At 41.6% G+C, this 19161-nt stretch overlaps 3 protein-coding genes across 4 annotated transcripts in view; 1 reads left to right on the forward strand and 2 right to left on the reverse strand.

Moving 5' to 3' along the window:
- The window catches only part of aacs (acetoacetyl-CoA synthetase), a 36134-nt gene extending 33419 nt beyond the window's left edge, over positions 1–2715 (reverse strand). The window contains exons 1-2 of the mRNA XM_048244018.1: positions 2409–2715; positions 1746–1849 (exon numbers count right to left, since the gene is read on the reverse strand). Of these exons, the coding sequence (XP_048099975.1) occupies positions 1746–1849; positions 2409–2541 (237 nt within the window). The 5' untranslated portion in view covers positions 2542–2715. The remainder of the gene's footprint in view (positions 1–1745; positions 1850–2408) is intronic.
- A 3052-nt stretch (positions 2716–5767) lies between these two features.
- LOC125295230 (bri3 binding protein) lies at positions 5768–10036 on the reverse strand. The gene is made up of 3 exons (XM_048244482.1): positions 9728–10036; positions 9236–9338; positions 5768–9049 (listed from the first exon to the last, which is right to left on the reverse strand). Exons 1-3 carry the CDS (start codon positions 9905–9907, stop codon positions 8628–8630), a joined length of 705 nt encoding a protein of 234 aa, XP_048100439.1. The 5' UTR covers positions 9908–10036; the 3' UTR covers positions 5768–8627.
- Positions 10037–10457: 421 nt separating this feature from the next.
- ppil2 (peptidylprolyl isomerase (cyclophilin)-like 2) overlaps positions 10458–19161 on the forward strand; it is a 49926-nt gene continuing 41222 nt past the window's right edge. For both annotated transcript variants that reach the window (XM_048243108.1, XM_048243106.1), the window contains exons 1-10: positions 10458–10617; positions 11038–11087; positions 11527–11572; positions 11723–11785; positions 12883–12934; positions 16642–16693; positions 16894–16985; positions 17113–17202; positions 18390–18465; positions 18907–19067. In XM_048243108.1, the coding sequence (XP_048099065.1) occupies positions 10586–10617; positions 11038–11087; positions 11527–11572; positions 11723–11785; positions 12883–12934; positions 16642–16693; positions 16894–16985; positions 17113–17202; positions 18390–18465; positions 18907–19067 (714 nt within the window). In that variant the 5' untranslated portion in view covers positions 10458–10585. The remainder of the gene's footprint in view (positions 10618–11037; positions 11088–11526; positions 11573–11722; positions 11786–12882; positions 12935–16641; positions 16694–16893; positions 16986–17112; positions 17203–18389; positions 18466–18906; positions 19068–19161) is intronic.

The raw sequence follows: 19161 nt of genomic DNA on the forward strand, positions 1-19161 counted from the left end.
GAAATTCCTGTGCAGAGTCCATTTCTATACAACTTCCTTCTCAGCTCCTGTTCGTCCAAAGGTGTGGCAAGACAAATATTACATTGCACATGATGTGTGGGGGTAATGTAATCATGTGAGAGCTAAATAAACCTCCCATAAAGCAATCTTGTTTACAGCCTCAGATTTTACTTCATGTTGCCATCACTGCCCAGAAAAATACTTAACTATTCACACAACCACTCCTTACAACATAAGACTTCAGCAGAGAATAATTGTTCAAGTGTAACATATTCTCTGGAATTCCTGACTATCAGTTCATACCACATAGAACATAGGTAAGGCTACAATGGCACTGCACTAAAATGCATATTCATCATACTGGTTTAGGGTTGCAAAGGGGCGGAAAAGTTCCGGTAAATTTCCGGAATTTTGGAAATATTCCAAATTGGAAACTTTCATGGAATTAAAGGAAATTATGGGAATTAATGGGAATTAACTGGGACTTTTTGGTAATTCCTACTGTTTCATACAGTATACAGACATTAACATTCTGTTTCGTAATAAGCAATATGATTTGTTTGTTCGTATTTTCGCTTATCTTAGCATACAAAGCTAGCTACCATGCTAGCAGGAATCCCATTCTCTGCCTATGGTTTACTAGCGTGCTAAGATAGCAACACAGAAACCACTGAACTGCCCAAGATACACCATGCCACTCAACAACAAAATCCAATTGGTTGGAACATTGACTGACTATCAGTTTGTTCAGTTAGAATCCCAGAAAAGGGTAAAATAAATAAAAAATACAATGACACAACATAACACCCCAACCAAACCTTATAGATTATGTAAATTATATATAAATTGTCAAGCTTAATCAGACAGATTAATCGTCCCATTACAGTTTATGCAAAATGACGTACACCCATTTGAATGAGGACAAAAGTGGCGACAAGCCCATAACTGGGCAACTCTGTTTGCAAACTTAAGCCCAGTTTCACACCAATTTGTGGGAATACATGAGATGACATTTTCACTGGGAATTGATTTTTCCCCATGCACATGAGCATACCATAGGTTTCCTTTATGTCTAGTAGCCTATGCTGATTGCTGTGTGCATGGGATTGGCATTATATGTGCATGGTAGAAATTTGACTGAAATTGCATTAAATCAGGTTGTTTTAACTAATATTATGCTGCAAGATGGGGTTTTGTCCACTACATTTAAGTTCCCTGTTATAGACTAACTTCCCATATTAAAAATTCCCAGTTTATTCCCATTAATTCCCGTTCATTCCCGTTAATTTCCGTATATTGCCGTTAATTCCCATGGAAAGTTTCCAACTTTGAAAATTCCCGGAATTTTGCAACCCTATACTGGTTCCCCTTGATTTACTTGTCCCGTCAACACCACACACAAGAGCAGTTTAGGAAGTCGTATAACAATGCCTAAGGTGTGAAGACACATATGTTGTCATCTGGCCACGTAGCAGTTGATCTTTTAGCCATGTAATTTCTAAGGGGAGGAGTAGGCCACATGTTGTGATAGCACTAGAATAACTCAGTTGGACCCCACTGCGGATGCATGCATGACTGAGGAAGGAACAATTCCCTTCTTTTCCCAGGGTTAGTGGAGGGGGGTGAGTGTGGCTATGCATTGTCCAGTCCCCCATAGTTGACTGTAGCCTATATAATGAGGACCCTCATTGTAGCATTGGGTACACAACAGTGCATTTCACTTCAGAAACTTAACGAGACTGTACCTCTTCATACTTCCTTGAGCTGACTACCCCACAAAACCTCCACACCTCTGCCCAGAACTCTTGGTAGTTCTGAATGGACCACTGGTAGAGGTCATCATAGTTGGCTGCAAATGAAACAGACATTACAACCATCACAGGAGAACTTTGTGTCGATAGCATTAATTAAATTAAAGGAATATTAACTCTACTTCAAATATAGGCTACTTGGTAATGCAAAGTAAAAAATATATGATATTCAGCTAATGTTTTCTGAGTGAGGAAAGTTGAGGTTAGACATAACCCTAAATTTATGAAAGATGGCCATAGCCTTCAGGGCTGCAATCAAACGGTATCTTTTAGCCTCCACAGTAGCCTATTAACTAACTCAAATGAAAAAGACAAACTGAATAGCTTTTTTAGTGCTTAACAAAAATGTACAACGCGTCTATGAGAGAATGAGCTCCTAAAGCTTCTTACTGCAACAATGCTGCTTGCGATTCACGTCTGCGGATTACATCATAAAAGAGAGACAGGAAAGTTTATGTGAGGATCCTACATAGCCTACACAGAGACACACTAGTATACTAGACTAGACAAGTCATGTTTATGAATGACTGCTATTCAACACTTGTCAGTGGCACAGTGGTTAGCGGCAGGAGTAACATCAGCAGCTAACACACTTACCCAGATTAAGCCCGAAATCTCGATTCACCTGCGACCTGAACCGATCCATCTGTGTGTTCTTCTTGGAGTCTGGGTACCACATCGCCTTCGACTCCATGATTTCTATGCTCTTCCCGTCGATGTCTTTCGGCATTGCGGACACGTTCACACAAGACCACACCAGATGTCCTTTAAAACGTAAGGTTGTGAGGGGGACAACGCTAGAGCACACGGACGTATTCAACAGGACAGTAACCTAGAGAGTCATGCACACTGTCATGTTCCACTTCCTTGCAGCTACGGAGGTAATCTAGACAGCCCCTTAGTCTCCGCCCCCAGATGACACACGCGGCGTCAATACCCCTCCCTCACTGTGTTCTTTATAGATCAGTGCCCTCCCTCCTGTCCTCCGCTTAGCAAAATAGAACCTTTGAATTAATCATTTGTTTTTAAACTGTTCGTTGATAAATTATAAAATATAATGTTGACTGAATTGTTACATTTACTTTTGTCAGCATAATTGATTCCAATAATTTCTAACACTGTAGGCCTAATAGCTTATAGACTCGCCTATAATGCCTAGACTAGGCTAGCCTACTATGTAACACATTTGGAAATGGTGTTAGACATGAAAAAGGTATGCTCTGTTTGCCAAAAAGAATATTAGGCCATAATCAATACGTGTTGCTTTCATAATGACAACGCTACAGCACATAGCCTATGATAGGCTCGCATTTCACAGCCTATGCATGTATCTTAAAGATGTGCAAATGCGTTCTAGATATTGTGTAGGTTATCACTGAAAGCATCTGAATCAAGTTCTTCAAGGTGACACAAGTTCAGTGTCCTATTTTGTCCTTTTGAATATTCTCCCTCCAGGACATGTCGCAATGATATGGCAACGGCGCACCATCGGTATTACTCTACTTGATTGGCTGCTTAGACTGGTCTCACATCAGCCGAGGAATGAGTCTTCTGACATGCAATACTGACAGACAACAAAATAATCCAATAGGGAAAGGCGCTATCGTTGAGACCGCCCTTTCAACGCTACTGATGCGAGCTTTGGCCAATGACAATCGATCAATGAGAGTACGTTTTAGAGGTGTGCCCAATCAGACGGCTTATGTTTTAGCCCCTAGCCTACTAAGCTTTTGTGCACTCCTTTGTGCACTCTTAACAGCTTTAATAAGCCATATCTGATTGACCAACTGTGAGAAACACAGGCCTATGATTTTTCTGCAGTTATTTGGTTTGGAGCAGAATTCAGCTCTGCCCTCTCAACTCTCACCAAGCTGCAGGTCTATGACTGATTCATCGAAGGAAAGAATTAGCTATATAGAAATAAAAATAAGAATACTTTTTTTTAATGCAACTGAATGTGGGATCTAATGGTTAAGACATCAGAGAAAATCTAAGCATTAGACATCATGTGCACTATTATTTCACATTGATCTGTTGGACCAAAAGCCTCCTCTCCTGATTGCTGAGACCTTGACCAGACAACGAAGAGATTGCCTCTGATGGCCTACACTTGCATCATAATCAGTGATGTTAACAATGTCATCATTTCAGTAGATACTGTACATTTTGTCCTGTTTTAATGCAGGGGAAAGGAGTGTTCTCTCTCTCTCTCTCTCTCTCTCTCTCTCTCTGTGCGCCCCTCAGAAAACTAAAAATATGGGCAATATCTGGTGGCAAAACATCAAATAAGTACTACCAATCCAAAGGAATGCCCTACCGACCAGTTTTCTGAAATCAGAGTATTCATTCCTAAATTTCACAAATGAGGCTCATGAAAGATGAAGGCTTTGTGACCTTGAGTTGCAAACAAAAACGATTAATGCTTGTATAGATAAGATATCCAGAAAGGTCCAGATGTTAACAGAAAATGTATCCGGCCTATTATTTCTCTATTTCATGCAATGTTTTGTACAACTTACAATTCCAAAACTTATACATAGGCTTATAGGCCTACATAATTATTTGCTCAATCTTCTCCAATACAACATGGATGGTAGAATAATCTGTCATGAATTAATGCAACAAATCTGTCTTGCATTCATGCAACAAGGATTCAACATGGACAGACTTGATCATAAGGGCTTGCATCCAGGGATTAGAAACGACTCAAGAACGAAAACGGAAACCGGAAACTAACACAATTTTGGATGAACGTAACTGAAAACGGGAACAAAACCAAATTCACTTGTTTTGGAGTGAAAACACTATTTTCACATTTTTATTGGTATGTATTGTTCCAATTAACTTTCTTTGAATATTATTCAAAAGTCCATAGGCTTGGAAAGTCACATGCCTTTACAGTGTTCCCCAGACCCCTTATAGGATGAATTTAGTCAGATTGTATGAATCAGTGTCTCCCCTGTATAATAGGCTAAGCCTATGAGTTGATAAAAAGATTTTCATATCCAACACTATCTAACGACCTTTTCCAAGTATAGCCTAAATTACTGTAACATTGTGTAAAATAGCAGGCTACCAGAGACACTAGGAAAATATCTAGGCCTAGTGACATGCAGTTGGTAGCACCACGCATAGGTTAGACTTCACAGGGCTTAAAGCAAGGACATTTTCTGTGCCTGAATTTTGAAGATCTAATATTATACAGTATAGGCCTACTTTCAAATCTCGTCCCATGCCTGAATTCAGGCGGTGTTTTTAACAGCCAGTGCTTTGATTTAAGTATCACTGTTGGGCAGAAAAAAACCTAGTATTATGCCACCGGCAATAAATCAATTTGTAAAGACAATGCCATTTGTTATTAACTGTTCTTCTATAACAGGAGTGGCCTTGGAACACTGGAACGGGAACGAAAAAATAAAGTTTTAGCTCAGAACAAACCAAAATGAACATTCTGTTTTCAGTCCCTGCTTGCATCACTGGTTTGGGGTCTGACAGTGAGCATCAGTAGCAGTGTTCATTAGGAAAGACTGTGGGGTTGTGTCACCTGGCAAGAGGCCTGGTTATCTGCGGTGGTGGTGTAAGAGAGAGAGCCAGACCATCCGTTGAGCCAGACTCCATTCCAGTCCAGCCTACAAAGTAGAATCCGTGATCAAGAGCCATGATCAAGAGCCAACTCAAACACTGACCACCACAGGGTTATCACCCAAAGGAATCTGGTCAGGGACTTTACATAAAGATACTAGTCATCTGATTACCCCACTGGTTACATCACACAGGTGCTCTTACAGAAATCAGTTATTGCGATTGCCGACTTACACAAGACAATTTCTGTTCCATGTTTAAATAAGTGGAAGGGTGTGTCCGTGTAAATGACAAAACACAAAAATGTAGTGGTGGAAGCATGATGTGGAATGATCAAAGCTCTTCAACCAGAAAAAACAAAATGAAGACAAAGAAAAGATTCAGTAACATGTTTATTTAATCAATTGTTGGACCTCTGATTTGGCTGCACATAAGCCTTCAACACAAAAGAAGAAAAAAAAAAACACACTCACAAACTCACAAAACAAGAGTACAGCAGGCAGTAGTTACCCCCACCCTTAAAAAACAGACACACAAACTAAGAGAAAGACCCTTAAGTCAGCAATATAAATCACACATTATAACATGAACAGCTTTCCCCTAGCAGTACATTTAAAAGAAATTCGTTCCCAAGGATGAATGATCAGATTCTAAGACAAGCAGGATTTCATTGCCATAATCAGGACCAAATAACTTAAAAGATGATTAGCCATTGGATGGAAATGTTCAGACTATAATATATTTTTTATATATAAATCTGTAAATATTCATTTACTTCATTTATTTAAATGTATTTACATTTTCAAAGTGTCATAATCATAATTCAAAACGATACTACATGTTTTCAAAGTGGTAACATACTTCCTTAAACTCTTAAAAGATTACATTTTTACTGATCTACTAAACATGGGGAGACAATGAGTCAACAGCAAAAAAACAACAACATTCAAGTAGAAGCTAAAGAAAAATGGATATAACGATGTCATTCAACAAAGTAATTATTACAGTGATTTAACATCCCCAAACCAAAGTGAAAACACACATTAGAAACTCACTCAGTGTTTTATGCATGTTTGTAGCATGACAGGTTTGGCCTATAGGGTGAGAAATAACGTATGCATTACAGTACAATATACCTTCTATATAGTAGTCTGTGTGTATAAAACATCTAGTGTTTAAAAACCCTAGCTACATAACTAGTGTTTAGAAACCCTAGCATTCACTACTTAGTCCACTACTGTATATAGTGAATAACCACTATGTCGTGAATAAGTGGATGTTCCTAACGCAGCTCCTGTTGAAACGATATTGTTCAGATGATGGGCCTGGACCACAGGTTTCTATACAGGTGCTCCTCAATCAGACAGAATCATGATTGACTAGGTCTATATACATCAGTGCAAAATTACTGAAACTTTTACTTGCAAAACTGCATACCTTCATTAGGATATGTTGAATACTTTATTTGAGGCCATCCCGTCAAAAATCACAATGTAAGCCATAGACTTTCAATATGAATAAATACCACGTGTGTATGTTGGTCTTCAAGAGAAATACTGGAATACCTGCATTGTACTTCTTGAGTCTGACCGATGGTCTACTCTCTGAAGCAATAGCAATATGTAATACAATCTGGTCAATGTTGTGAAGAAAGAATACGGCTGATCAGCAACGCAAAACATAAGAGCAAGTTAGCATACAGCAGGAGTATGATGGGCACGGCGACGCAAACAACAAAACAAACGTAATATGCGGGTCTAGTGAAATTCCAGGGTTCATGGTCTTGGCATTGAAATGGGATGCAGTGGCACTTTTGGGGTGAAATTAGACACGGTCCCCAATACTGGCAACGGCCATTCACATCTGAATCTCAGTTCCCAGGGAACCCTCCGCTGGGTTTTTGCAGAACTAACAAACCAATGGGGCGGAAAAAAAAACAAAAACGGCAAAATTCTATGACAAAAAAAAAAACATTTCAAGTTTCACATTAAAAAGCACACCGGAAAACCAAGCTATTTAACATCACTAGGAGTGGACCAACAAATCATATGAATCAATGAAAACTCATCCATTCGGAATGTGACATTTACGATAGGCAAGCAAATACATAATTACTCAGTGCGTATCATTCATCAAAACAAGTCAAAAAGGTGTAAGTACATCCCAGTTACAGAAAACTTAGAAACATCAATGAATCCATTTTCAGTTTAAAAAATATGTTTCAAGGTTTACAATCACAGGGCAGGGAAAATATAAGGAATAAAGAGATTGGATTCCCTTCCAATCAGTGGAACTTTCACAATGATTATACATGTTCCTTCTGATATCACATTATTACAAACATCCCTATCAGACAGTATTCCTCATTTATTGTAGATTTAAGAGGATAGTACTCTGTGTACTGCTGTGTTTGACTAAATTAAAAAAGTAAACTATGACCTCAGTCTCCAACCTCAAATTAAAATAAAATATTAAAATAAAAACACTACAATTCTGACCTACAAGATCCTACAACATGGAGTGATCTGGTTGCTTTACATAATTCAGTGGGACGGTTGTTTTTACATATTCTCTCCCTGAGAACACAATGCCTTTGCTGGACGTCCAGAGGGCAACTTCATTTTCTTATTCCCCATGTTTCTAACACACAACTGCGCTAAGCAACACATCAATCTAAGTTTTCTGATACACTGTAATCAAGAAGTTGAACACATTTATCTTTTGGGAAAGCAGCCAAAACAAACAATAGCATTCAATCCCTTTGCTATCACACAAGCACAATCATTCCAAAGCATGTCTTGTGCTGCAAAACACATTCACACAGTATACAAAAAAAGGTCCAAATATATTCACTTAATCAATCCTATTGCTACTGTGTAATGGAGATGGCTTCAAAAACACATTTAGTTCTACAACAGCCTACACATAACAAGGAACAGACTACATGTTTTCACTACTAAGCTTAATGGGGCTTAGTTTTGCTTCTATGGATAAGCCTTGATACAGTAAGTTAAACATCTGGAATCCAGTCTGGTTTTAAGAAGAATTCGAGCCAAGTGTGGTTTCACAACCATAATTGGACCATTAAAAAAACATGATTCTGTGAAAGTAAAACAAAAGTCATGAAACCTGGTTTTGAATTATACTAGTAGTTGCATTCTAGAATCCCAACGCCTACTTTCATCTAAATAGCCCCACTCCACCAACCCGGCCCCAACACTGACCCATGGGGCTTTACTGTTCACTGGACCTCTCGAGGTTGTCAATCACTCTGCTCAGGCGGATGTTTAGGAGACGAATTTGGGTGTCCAAGTGGTCAATCTTCTCTTCCAGGGTGCTGGGCCCGCCACCTCGGCGCCAGTAGGCCCCTACCGGCCCAGTCATGAAGTACACAGCCATCACGAAGCAGAGGGGCAGCACCGCACGCTCAGGATCCCCCTCGAACTTCTGCAGGATGTAAAGGCAAGAGAGTGCAAAGAGAGCCACGCGAGCCAGCCAGAAGAAGCGTCCAAAGATGGCGTGCAGCAGGTAAAAGAACCCCCCCAGGAACAAGGACAGGAACCAGTAGGCCAGCAGCACTGCAGCAACTAGGAGGAGAGCTCGAGCTGGAGAGTTGGACAGAGACGTGGGGCTGAAGTAATGGCTGAGGTTAGATGCTGAAACGAGGAAGGAGAGAGAGAGAGAGAATTATTTGAATATCATTAACCAGCAGTTCATCTTCACTGAATCCTGCCACTGTTGCAAAGGATGCAGCTGCATACTTTATTAAAACAAACCAAGAAGACGCAAGAACTGTCTAATTTCTCATAAAATTGCACTAAATCACAATGCAAAGCCAATACCATCAATTCCTATGACATCCAACAGATCCGTCCAAACTTTCCACAGTGTATCTAGGAAGGCATCCACTCCATGGACAAATCTCTCCGTGGTCTTGGAAAAAAACTAATGAAAAAAGATCAATTGTCAATAACTAGCCAAAATTGTGTGGCAGTATACAACTGTATTGTGTGACAGTATCAAACGCCCACAGAATCATGAGCAGGACATAACCATATGGACAGTATTTATACGAGTGACCCACGGCTATTGAACGTTTGTCGCGGCTGTTGAAGCAGTCATTACATTTTAATGGCTACTTAATAAAGCCACTACAGCTCAATATCACTACAGCATGATAATAACACAACAATGAGATGAATTCCCATATCAATCACCGTTCGGTTAACGCTAAGCCCTATGATAGCAGCAGCAGGCATGCTAAAAACCCGACATCCCATATTTCACGTTGGCCTAAACTGAATAGGTAGTTATTAGGGAAATCCAATACTAACCTTGTACAAACCCCTGATATTCTCCTCTCCAAAAATGCTGCTCAAGGCTTGATAAAACCCATTGGCCGCCCTTCTAAAACTGTTCTGGTTACTAGAATCCTTCCTGCTCCTGGCTGATTCAGCGCAAAGAAGGGATGCAGAGAGCACCAACACAATCAGAAGTCGTTTGTCTCCCACCATCTTTGAATGCAGTGAATATTCGCAAACAAGATATATATTTATATGAACAGGTATAATTCAGGATTTTATATAATTTACTGTACGTTACAGAATCTCAAGTGCCCCCGGAAGAAGCCGTTTGAAATGGGAGGTGACCACATCGACTACCGCCTTACCGCGGAGCTGCCATCTAGCGGAAATAACTGGAATCCACTACCTCGAAATAACAACTGGCACCAGACATCAAACAATGCTGTAGGCACACATGTTTGCACATAATTAAGAGATTAAACCATGCGAAAACAGTACACGTCCTCAGACCAAATATGATGTCTACGGCGCTCTCGGACAGTGCATGTGACATTAACGCTACTGCATTTCTATCCCATTGGTAGGATTTGTTTGTGATGAATTAAATAAATGTATCGCTGACCTTTCTTACACACACCTTGCCAAAAGACAAAGAATGAAAACATATCTTGCTTACTTCAAGTTCTTGCAGGAACATATTTTACTGTCTATGTGTTCGCCCATGTTTCCCACCGGACAGTCCCCTTAAACGTACCGTAGCTGTACTTGAAACAGGAAATACCCTAGGAAGTAGCAATCTGGTCAGTAATCAGACATTCTCTGGTGATATTTACGCAAGTAAATTGACAATTTTTCCCGTGTTAGTAGGTATACCACCTGTTAATCAAAATGGGGAAAAGGCAACATCAAAAAGATAAAATGTAAGTCTATTTAGCCTTTTTTTTCTTGGCCAACATGTCAAACATGTGCAAGCTAGTTAGATGGTCAGAGCTAACTGGTTAGCATTTTAAAATGTTGCTATGATGATGTTTAACCCACATAGTTTTTAGGTGTTAGATGTTTAACCTACAACTGTACATATTACCTATAACCTATAGTATGCATGTTTCCACGACTTCAAATTTAAAACGAATATTTAAGGGTTAGCTTGTTAACTTTAGCAACCTAGCGATACGTTCACTTACGTTAGCTAGCTAACGTTAACTTAGCGTAAGGCTACGGAGAGTTAGTTAGGTGGATTGTAAATAACGATAACTTAGTATTATGTCGCGAGAATAGTGGTTATGTTGTGTATGATATGCATTAAAGAGTTGTTAAACTGCTGGATATTTTGTCTGTAGGTATATTACCTGTTCGGAGTATACCCACTTCTATGGAGGGAAAAGAACAGGTAGGATAATGTTACCTACAAATTTGTACATTTGCATTACAGTTGTAGCCTTAATGACACATAAGACATTTTGCCATAGTTAGGTAGGCTATACTACGGACTTCTCAGCAGCTGTAGATAAAAAGCGAGATAATCAAGGCAAATATAGTGATGTGGCATCTGACAATTAGATGACCAGGTAAACTGACAGCACAAAACGTGCATTTTAAAAATGTATTGCTTTATTAGATAACCAAATATCCTGCAGTCCTTTCTCCACAGCAGTGATGTGAGATACAGCTGTTCTTTGGTCCATTAGCCTAGTTTGGGCTTTGATGGTTCTGTATTTTTCCCCCTGATGGTAAAGGCACAAACAGACTGAGGTTTGAATGGGTAGGGTTCTCTTAATGATGTTACAATGCCCACTTAAAAATTAACTTTTCTGAATTGCTTTTCCCAGTAATTCCACAGGCCAACTTCAAACGTCTTCCCTTTGACCACTGCAGGTTTGTGAATATATGATTTAAAATAATTTGAAAGTTGGAAAATCACATCAGAATCTTGTATGGCCTGAAATCACTACTTTTCCTTTTGCATTAGAATGTCTGACATATAAAAACAGGAATTAAAGGGGGTTTTTTTCTTTCCCTCAACAGTTTGTCTCTCCAGCCATTTGAATATCCCATGTGCACGAAAGAAGGCGTTGTTTTTGATCTAATGTAAGTAATTATGGACCCTACACCAAGGCTGGCATAAGAGTCTATCTTATTTTAAACATGCGACAGTTGCATAAGGCTTGACAACATACAGTCTAAGTCAATGATACTGATTTTAGTTCAGTATTAGTTTCCTATGTGAATGGGGGCTGGGGGATCTTTATCTGTATATTAAATTGTGTTTTACTCCCACAGTCTTCCTTACACTCACTATAATTGCATAAATCAGCATAACCCAGGGAAGGGATCCAGCCCTACCCATGCTCTAGGACAGTGTTTCCCAACCTTTTCCCTCTTGCAGCACACTATTTACAATGAGAATCTCACCGCACACCCCACCTGCTCTATATTAAGCATGCAAAAGCCACAATGTAGCAAGTTTGCTGTTTATTGCTCCCCGCTGCCAAAAAAAAATCCAGTATTTGTCCCATAATGTCAGAAAGACATATTCTAAGATTATGAGAGAAACCAAGTGTCGGAAATGGCCTGGTCAGGCATCCGTTAAAGTATTTTTACAGGTTTTGTCAATGCCTTTCATCTACACAGTATGACACTGAACACTTTTTGCTACTTCTGAATACAGCTTATGTTGTGCCAACCCCCCGCCCTCCTTCCCTGCAGCACATCTGCACAGTCCTCACAACACACCATTGTGCTACTGCACACAGTTTGAGAAACACTCTTTGTGCTCATTCAAACTTACTTAAGTTCACTTCCACTAACATGAGTGTCAGTTTTTATGCAGACAGGTCCAGTGTTTGGGCAGCCTGCATCACTATAATGTAAATCAGGTTTTTTAGGCCAAGTATACTTGCGTACATAAGGAAGTTGGTCTCTGCCTTTATCCCATCCGTGAATTTGTGAACGCACAGAACACACAGTGAACACACAGTGCGGTGATGCACACACTAACCCGGAGCAGTGAGGGGTTAGGTGCCTTGCTCAAGGGCACTTCAGCCGTTCCTACTGGTCGGGGATCGAACCGGCAACCCCTCGGTTCCAAGCCCGAAGCCCTAACCAATAGGCCACGACTGCCCTCTATAAGGAGATGTGCTGTATCCAAACGTCAGAATTCTTTTTTTTGTGTGTGTTTTTTTTAGGAGCATAGTGCCATGGTTAAAGAAGTATGGTACAAACCCTATCTCTGGAGAGGTAAGACTTTTAGATGAAGCATCTTTTGACTGTCACTTTGTCTGCAAGTTTATATTTTATAATTCTGCCAATACAAGTTCTAATGTCAAAGGAAACATGTTGAATATGGACGGATGTGACTGTTTATAGAGGGACATGACTGCCAAATCGTACATGAACTCATTCTAAGTGGACTTTGGATGAAAAATATGTGTGGTGTACTCAAACACTCCAGACTCTGCCTGTGTGTTTAGTGCTTTGTAATCCATTGTCAATGCTAGAATGAATGGAATTATTGATGACTGCCACTCCAAATAGGAAGAACAATTACAGAAGGCAGCATTGTACTTCAATAACAGAACTAATTTGTAATGCTCTTATGAGGGGCATTTAAGGAGACTGCCACTCCCTTCCACTGCTTCCCACTGCAGCAGGATTTTAGGACGTTTTCTTAGAGCAGGATATATTCTTTCCATTTTTTTCTTCTTTCCTCGACAGATATTTAAAACTTTAGATCCTTTTGTTACTCCCATAGAGTAGCTGAACATTCTTGGTTTATCTGATCAAGAATGGTACATTTAAAATATGCAGGTGTCCCCACATTTGCAGATTGGAGAAAGCCATCTTTAAGTGTAGGAGTGTGCGAGACTAGATTAGTCATTTACATTTTTTTCATTTAGGTGACACTTTTATGCAAAACGACTTATTATGAGAATATGTAAGAATGACACTCAAGGTTCAGTGGAATACGAGATCTTGGTGTAATATTAAGCACAAAGCTTTTCATACATTCAAATCCAAGATAGCAGAGGATGGTGTACAGAAGTGTAAGAAACCGGGGAATAATGTAGTCATAAATATCAAGTGGCATGCTCTTATACAGTTAATAACATCATCCTTCATACAAAGTTACATGTATAAGCACATTTACAGCACACAACACATCCTCAGTGGAAGATGGCATCCTTACAAAATACTGAGGATGCAGTTCATCTTCCCAGCCACTAGAGGGGGTGATATACCATGGCAAAATCATTGTTTGGAAATTTGGAGAATAGAGCAGCATATTATATAACACTCCTGTTCCATTTAAGCATGTCTGTGTGATTTCTACAGTGCCAGTCTCAGATATGGGGATGAACCTTTTTAACAATCTCCAGATTCATACCGAGAAATGGGTCAGCCATAAATTTATGTGTTCTGATTGAAGCACAAAAGAGGTGGAACTAGACTGTATTTATTTATTTATTTATTTATTTATTTATTTGGACAGTGACAGTAGGATATAGTTGCATCATACATTTCTTTATCCCCCTTAGCATAGGTCAGTATAGATTTGTCTAACATATTGCCCTAGTTCACTATATACTGGGCAAGCTTTTTTTTTTTTTTTTTTAATTTTTCATTTGGAATTGCACACCCACTCAAGTTGATCTGAATTTCAGGCACTGCATCCCCTCAATGTTGGCTGCCTTAGCCGTTGCCTTAGCCAGTGTCTCCTCTTTTGTCCAGAGCCTGTGTGGTGTTTTGCCATTCAAGCGTGTCTCAGAAACACGATCGCCTGCAGAATAGGGAGCTCTGACTCCATCACACTGGACACACTAGTGTCAGTTCAGACCAGGGAAGGACACCCCCCACTCTCTCCAAACAAAGAAACGTTCAAGTGGCTGCTGTTCAACCCGTAGTGGGAGTGTGCGCTACATGAGGGTGCATTTGTGTCTGTGTGTGTGTGTGCACGTGTGTCATGTGTATGTCTCTGATTCTGTGTCGTGCTCAGTGTTTGTGAGCCAGACATCTGTCTCATCTGACCGTCTCATGCCATCCTTTCAGTTCTGTTTGTTATTGCACATATCTTTTCAAGGGGTATAAACAAGCAGTTCATATGTCCATACTCAGTGGAAGGATGGAGACCACTTATGCCTGTTTACTCAGCTGGGCCCTCTTGCTGAGAATAATGAAAACACTAATGATTGTTTAAGAGATGGAGGGGATGTCTAGTCAGCAGTTGCATATTATGCACAAGTAAAGAGAGAAAGATATAGGAATCAGAATCATTTTATTTCCACACGAAAAAGAAAAGACAAGGAATTTGACTTGGTGAAATCGTGCAAGACACATAAGAAGTATTTAAATACAATATTATATATGATATAATGTATTATGATATAATATACCGGTATGCCTATACATATACAAATATGACAAAGTGCAGATGCAGGGACAAAAACACTATGCAGAAAGGGGGGCTATGTTTTGTCCGCCTCAGGGTCCTGGAGGTGTACAGACTTTGAGAAGGCAGGCTGCAGCCAATCACTCTCTCAGCAGAGCAAATTATATAAATAAATATAGATATGGATATAGATGGATTGATAGATGCATGCATGCCCAGCCACAACAGGTATAGGCATGGGCATGGGCACAATAGGCATGTCTGGGCCTTTGTAGCATCTTGTGTGTTGGTTTTTGCTCCATTTTTTTGTAAGTGGAGCAAGAGGATTGTCACATAAGTCCTGCATTTTAACATACATAAACTGTTTGGTTTTTTTACGCTATGAGGGTTTAACACAAATTCAGAGGCTTAATGCAGCCTTTGTTGATCACATGTCTGGCCTCTCATTCATTTAACTCATTTGTGGGGCTAACTTATCAAGACCCCCTGCCCTCAAAAGCCTCTCAGTGGCCCAGTCAGTCCGCAGCACAGCAGACCTCCTGCATCCCGAGCTCGGTCCACCCCCCTGTGGTGTGCGCTGGGCCGTGCCGTGCTGTGCTCTCCCACCATCCCGAGCTCCAGAGTGGTTTGGTGTGGGTCCAGTCTGTCTGGACCTGCGGGGCGTCTCTCGTGAGCCCCATTTCTAGCCCAATCAAACGTGTTCAATCAGCTGCCCGGTCAGCCAGGCGGCCAGTCGCTCCGTCAGCTGGTGGAGTAGCTTGGGCGCCTGGGGGAAAAAAAGGGCCAGGCCACTGCCCCGGGGCACCTGGGTGGGGTAGGTCATGTCTTCATCTGCGTCTGTGTCCGTGGTCTGGTTGAACTGCACGGCTGTCTGGCTGTCATTGGTGGGTAGGGGTGCTCGTACAGCAGTCAGTGGCAGCTGGTGTGTCTGCTTTGTGTGTTGTTGGCGAGCTCCCTCTGTGATGCCTCATATTGTATAGCCACAGCCTCGTTATGAACGAGCAGGAGAGCTTTGCTGTAATCAAGTCACTTATATGGGTGACGTAAGATTTCTTCTTTAGGTAGTATAGTTTTAAGCCTAAGTGCTTTTGTTGAGGCTACAGGCTAACTCTGCCAGGGTTTTAAACCCATCATAACAAACGTGTGCAGAATACAGGGAATTGTATCAAATCCAGCTAAGAAGGCTGGCTGAGGAGAAGCTGTTAGTGAGGGCACCCTGTGGCAGCTGGCATACTTTCCATGCTCCTCTGTACAGTAATTCAATAAGGGCTTGGCTGCAGAAGTTTAATCTGGGCCTAATCGGGTGGCTGTTGGTGTAGTCACTTTGAGGAAGGCCTCAGTGGGATTTGGGCGCTGTGTGCGCGCACTGCGACACCACCACTCCCTCGGGACTCCAGGGAGGCCAATGAAAAGCCTGCCGTCTGAGAAAACAATTAAGCTTCATTAAAACAGCCACCCACTGTCCCCTTTTTTTTTTTTTTTTTTTTTTTCAAATGTTATTGCTGATTTGTGGAGTTCCCACAGCTATCTTGATATGAGTGTGTGTGTTTCTCAACAGAAACTGGAGGCAAAGGACCTTGTGAAGCTGAACATTAGCAAGAACAGCGAAGGTACAAATGCTCATCAACATGACTGATTTCTACACTTTGCCTTCACTTTCTTCCTTATAGACTTTTCAGACTTCACAACACTTTGATAGATTAAGTGTGAATGCATTTCTTCACATTGCATTTCTTAGTTTAAGTGTTGTATTGTTTTGAGGTCTGGGATAATATGTAGTATTCAGTGGTCATCCCTGTCCACTCTCCAGGCAAATATCACTGCCCTGTCCTCTACTCCGTCTTCACCAACAACTCCCACATTGTTGCCAATAGGGTCACAGGCAATGTGTACTCTAATGAGGTAAACCATGTTTTGAAAATACTCATGAATACAGTATTGGGTGGATATACCATTTGAGGGACCTGTTAATATGAGCCATTAGTATGGTGTCTGGGTGTGGATAATGATTTATGTTGGCTCTTTGCAGGCTGTGGAGCAGCTCAACATCAAGACCAAATCCTTCAAAGATCTTCTTACTGATGAGCCATTTACACGCCAGGACCTTATCACCTTACAGGTGTGTATGTGAGTGTGAGGTGAGAGAGAGAGTGTGTTTGTATGTGTGTGTGAGTGAGAGAGAGAGTGCGTTTGTATGTGTGAGTGAGAGAGATATAGTGAAGCAGAGAGAGAGGAGTGGACTTAAAAATATGTGCAGGTTTCTGCCACGTGTGCGCCACATGGTTGAGTGCCTCAGTCGAGGTCTGCACTTGTAGTTATGCGCTGCAAAACCACTGCCAGCGGGAGAATGGCACCTGGTCACTGTCAACAGTTCATAGATCACAATAGCAGTTCAGGTCACCTGCTATATTTAGTGGATTTGAGGGCCTATTGGGTGTCCGTGAGCCCCATCCACACAGTCTGCAATTCGCTTTAAACTGCTCTATTACGTAAACCTAGCTCTAGAGGGCTTCTAGCTCCCCACCCCTGCGCCTCTCTCTCTCTCTCTCTCCCTCTCCCTCTCCCTCTCCCTCTCCCTCTCCCTCTCCCTCTCCCCCTCTCTCTCCCTCTCCCTCTCCCTCACAGATAGATAGAGATAAGGCCAGTGGGGTCCGGGTGGAAAGGCTTGAGAGCTATGCGTCCGTCATGCCAGTGTGAGCATGTGTAGCCCAGTGCCCTGGATAACAGCGGAGCCGCGCGGGTTGTCATGCCATCGCGCAGGCCGGGCAGTCGTGAGCGCGCGGGGGTGGGGTAGAGGTCAGAGACTGAGGGCAGATAGCACTGTGATCTCATTACGAGGCCTGACCCATTTGGATCGGGTTCTGGCTCCGGGAGGTCATGGCCAGAGAAAAAGAAAGCGTGAGGAAAGGCCGGGTGACAGAGTGTGAGAGAGAAAGGGAGAGATGGACAAAGAGAGAGGGAGGGAGTTATTCAACTGATAAAGGGAGAGGGAGAGACGGGCATGAGATTTAGTAGGAGGAAGAGGAGGGAGAATGAGAAAGGTGTGTGTGTGTGTGTGTGTGTGTGTGTGACATGAAAACATGACTGGGTGATTGACTACTTAGAAAGTAGAAAGTGTGTGTGACTGTGTGTGTGAATGAATGGGTTTGTCATGTAGTGCCTATGTTCAGGCACAAGGAAAAAGGGACAGAAAGTGTGTGTGTGTGAGGTAAAAGAGCACATTTGCTCTCCCCCACACATCCTAGTTCAAATCTGTTGCAGCTTGGCCTTTTGCTACAATTCTTTCTTTTCTTCCTGTCTCCTCAGGACCCGACCAATCTGGATAAGTTCAACGTGTCCGACTTTTTCCACGTGAAAAACAATCTGAAAGTCCTTGATCCAGGTGTGTTCTGCTTCTCATTTCATATGTTAGCCAGATGTTTCAGCACTTTACGGGAGTAGCAAAGCGCCATGATTCAGCAATGAAGCCCCACGTGTGCGTTGGCCTCCACTAAACTCAGATCCGAGGTCCATTTGTCACAGCAGTCGTCCACTTTGATACATTAATTACTGACCATTCACTGTTACATGGGGAGCGATATCATTTGATATGTGTTGGAATAAAAGTTTTTTAGAAAGTGTGAGCTCTGCCATGTTTTGTCTTTCATGTGTGAGCTGAACCAGGTGCTGGTCATCATTCATTAGGTTCAGGGGCCATGTTTATTAGCAGGTTTGAAATATAGAGTTGGTAACACATCTGCATCTGGCAGAAGTGTAGTATACTCTGATTAGCAGAAATGTCTTTCAAGATCAATAAAGTGTGCGCGTGTGTATGTGTTTGCAGATGAGGAGAAGGCCAAGCTGGACCCGGCCTACCACCTAAAGACCACCAACCTGGAGACGCGTGAGACCCTGGCTGAGCTCTACAGGGACTACAAGGGGGACGAGCTGCTGGCCGCCTCCATGAAGGAGCCCGAGGCCAAGAAGACTGACAAGCTCAATGCCGTGAGTTGGAATCGATTCAAGCCCCTTTCCAGTCCTCTCTCTGCTCCAGCCTCCTTATTTATCTTACACTATGTCCTAACAGGATCTGAGCAAG

Source organism: Alosa alosa, chromosome 5 (assembly GCF_017589495.1).
Source record: "Alosa alosa isolate M-15738 ecotype Scorff River chromosome 5, AALO_Geno_1.1, whole genome shotgun sequence".
Classification (NCBI taxonomy): Eukaryota; Metazoa; Chordata; class Actinopteri; order Clupeiformes; family Clupeidae; genus Alosa; species Alosa alosa.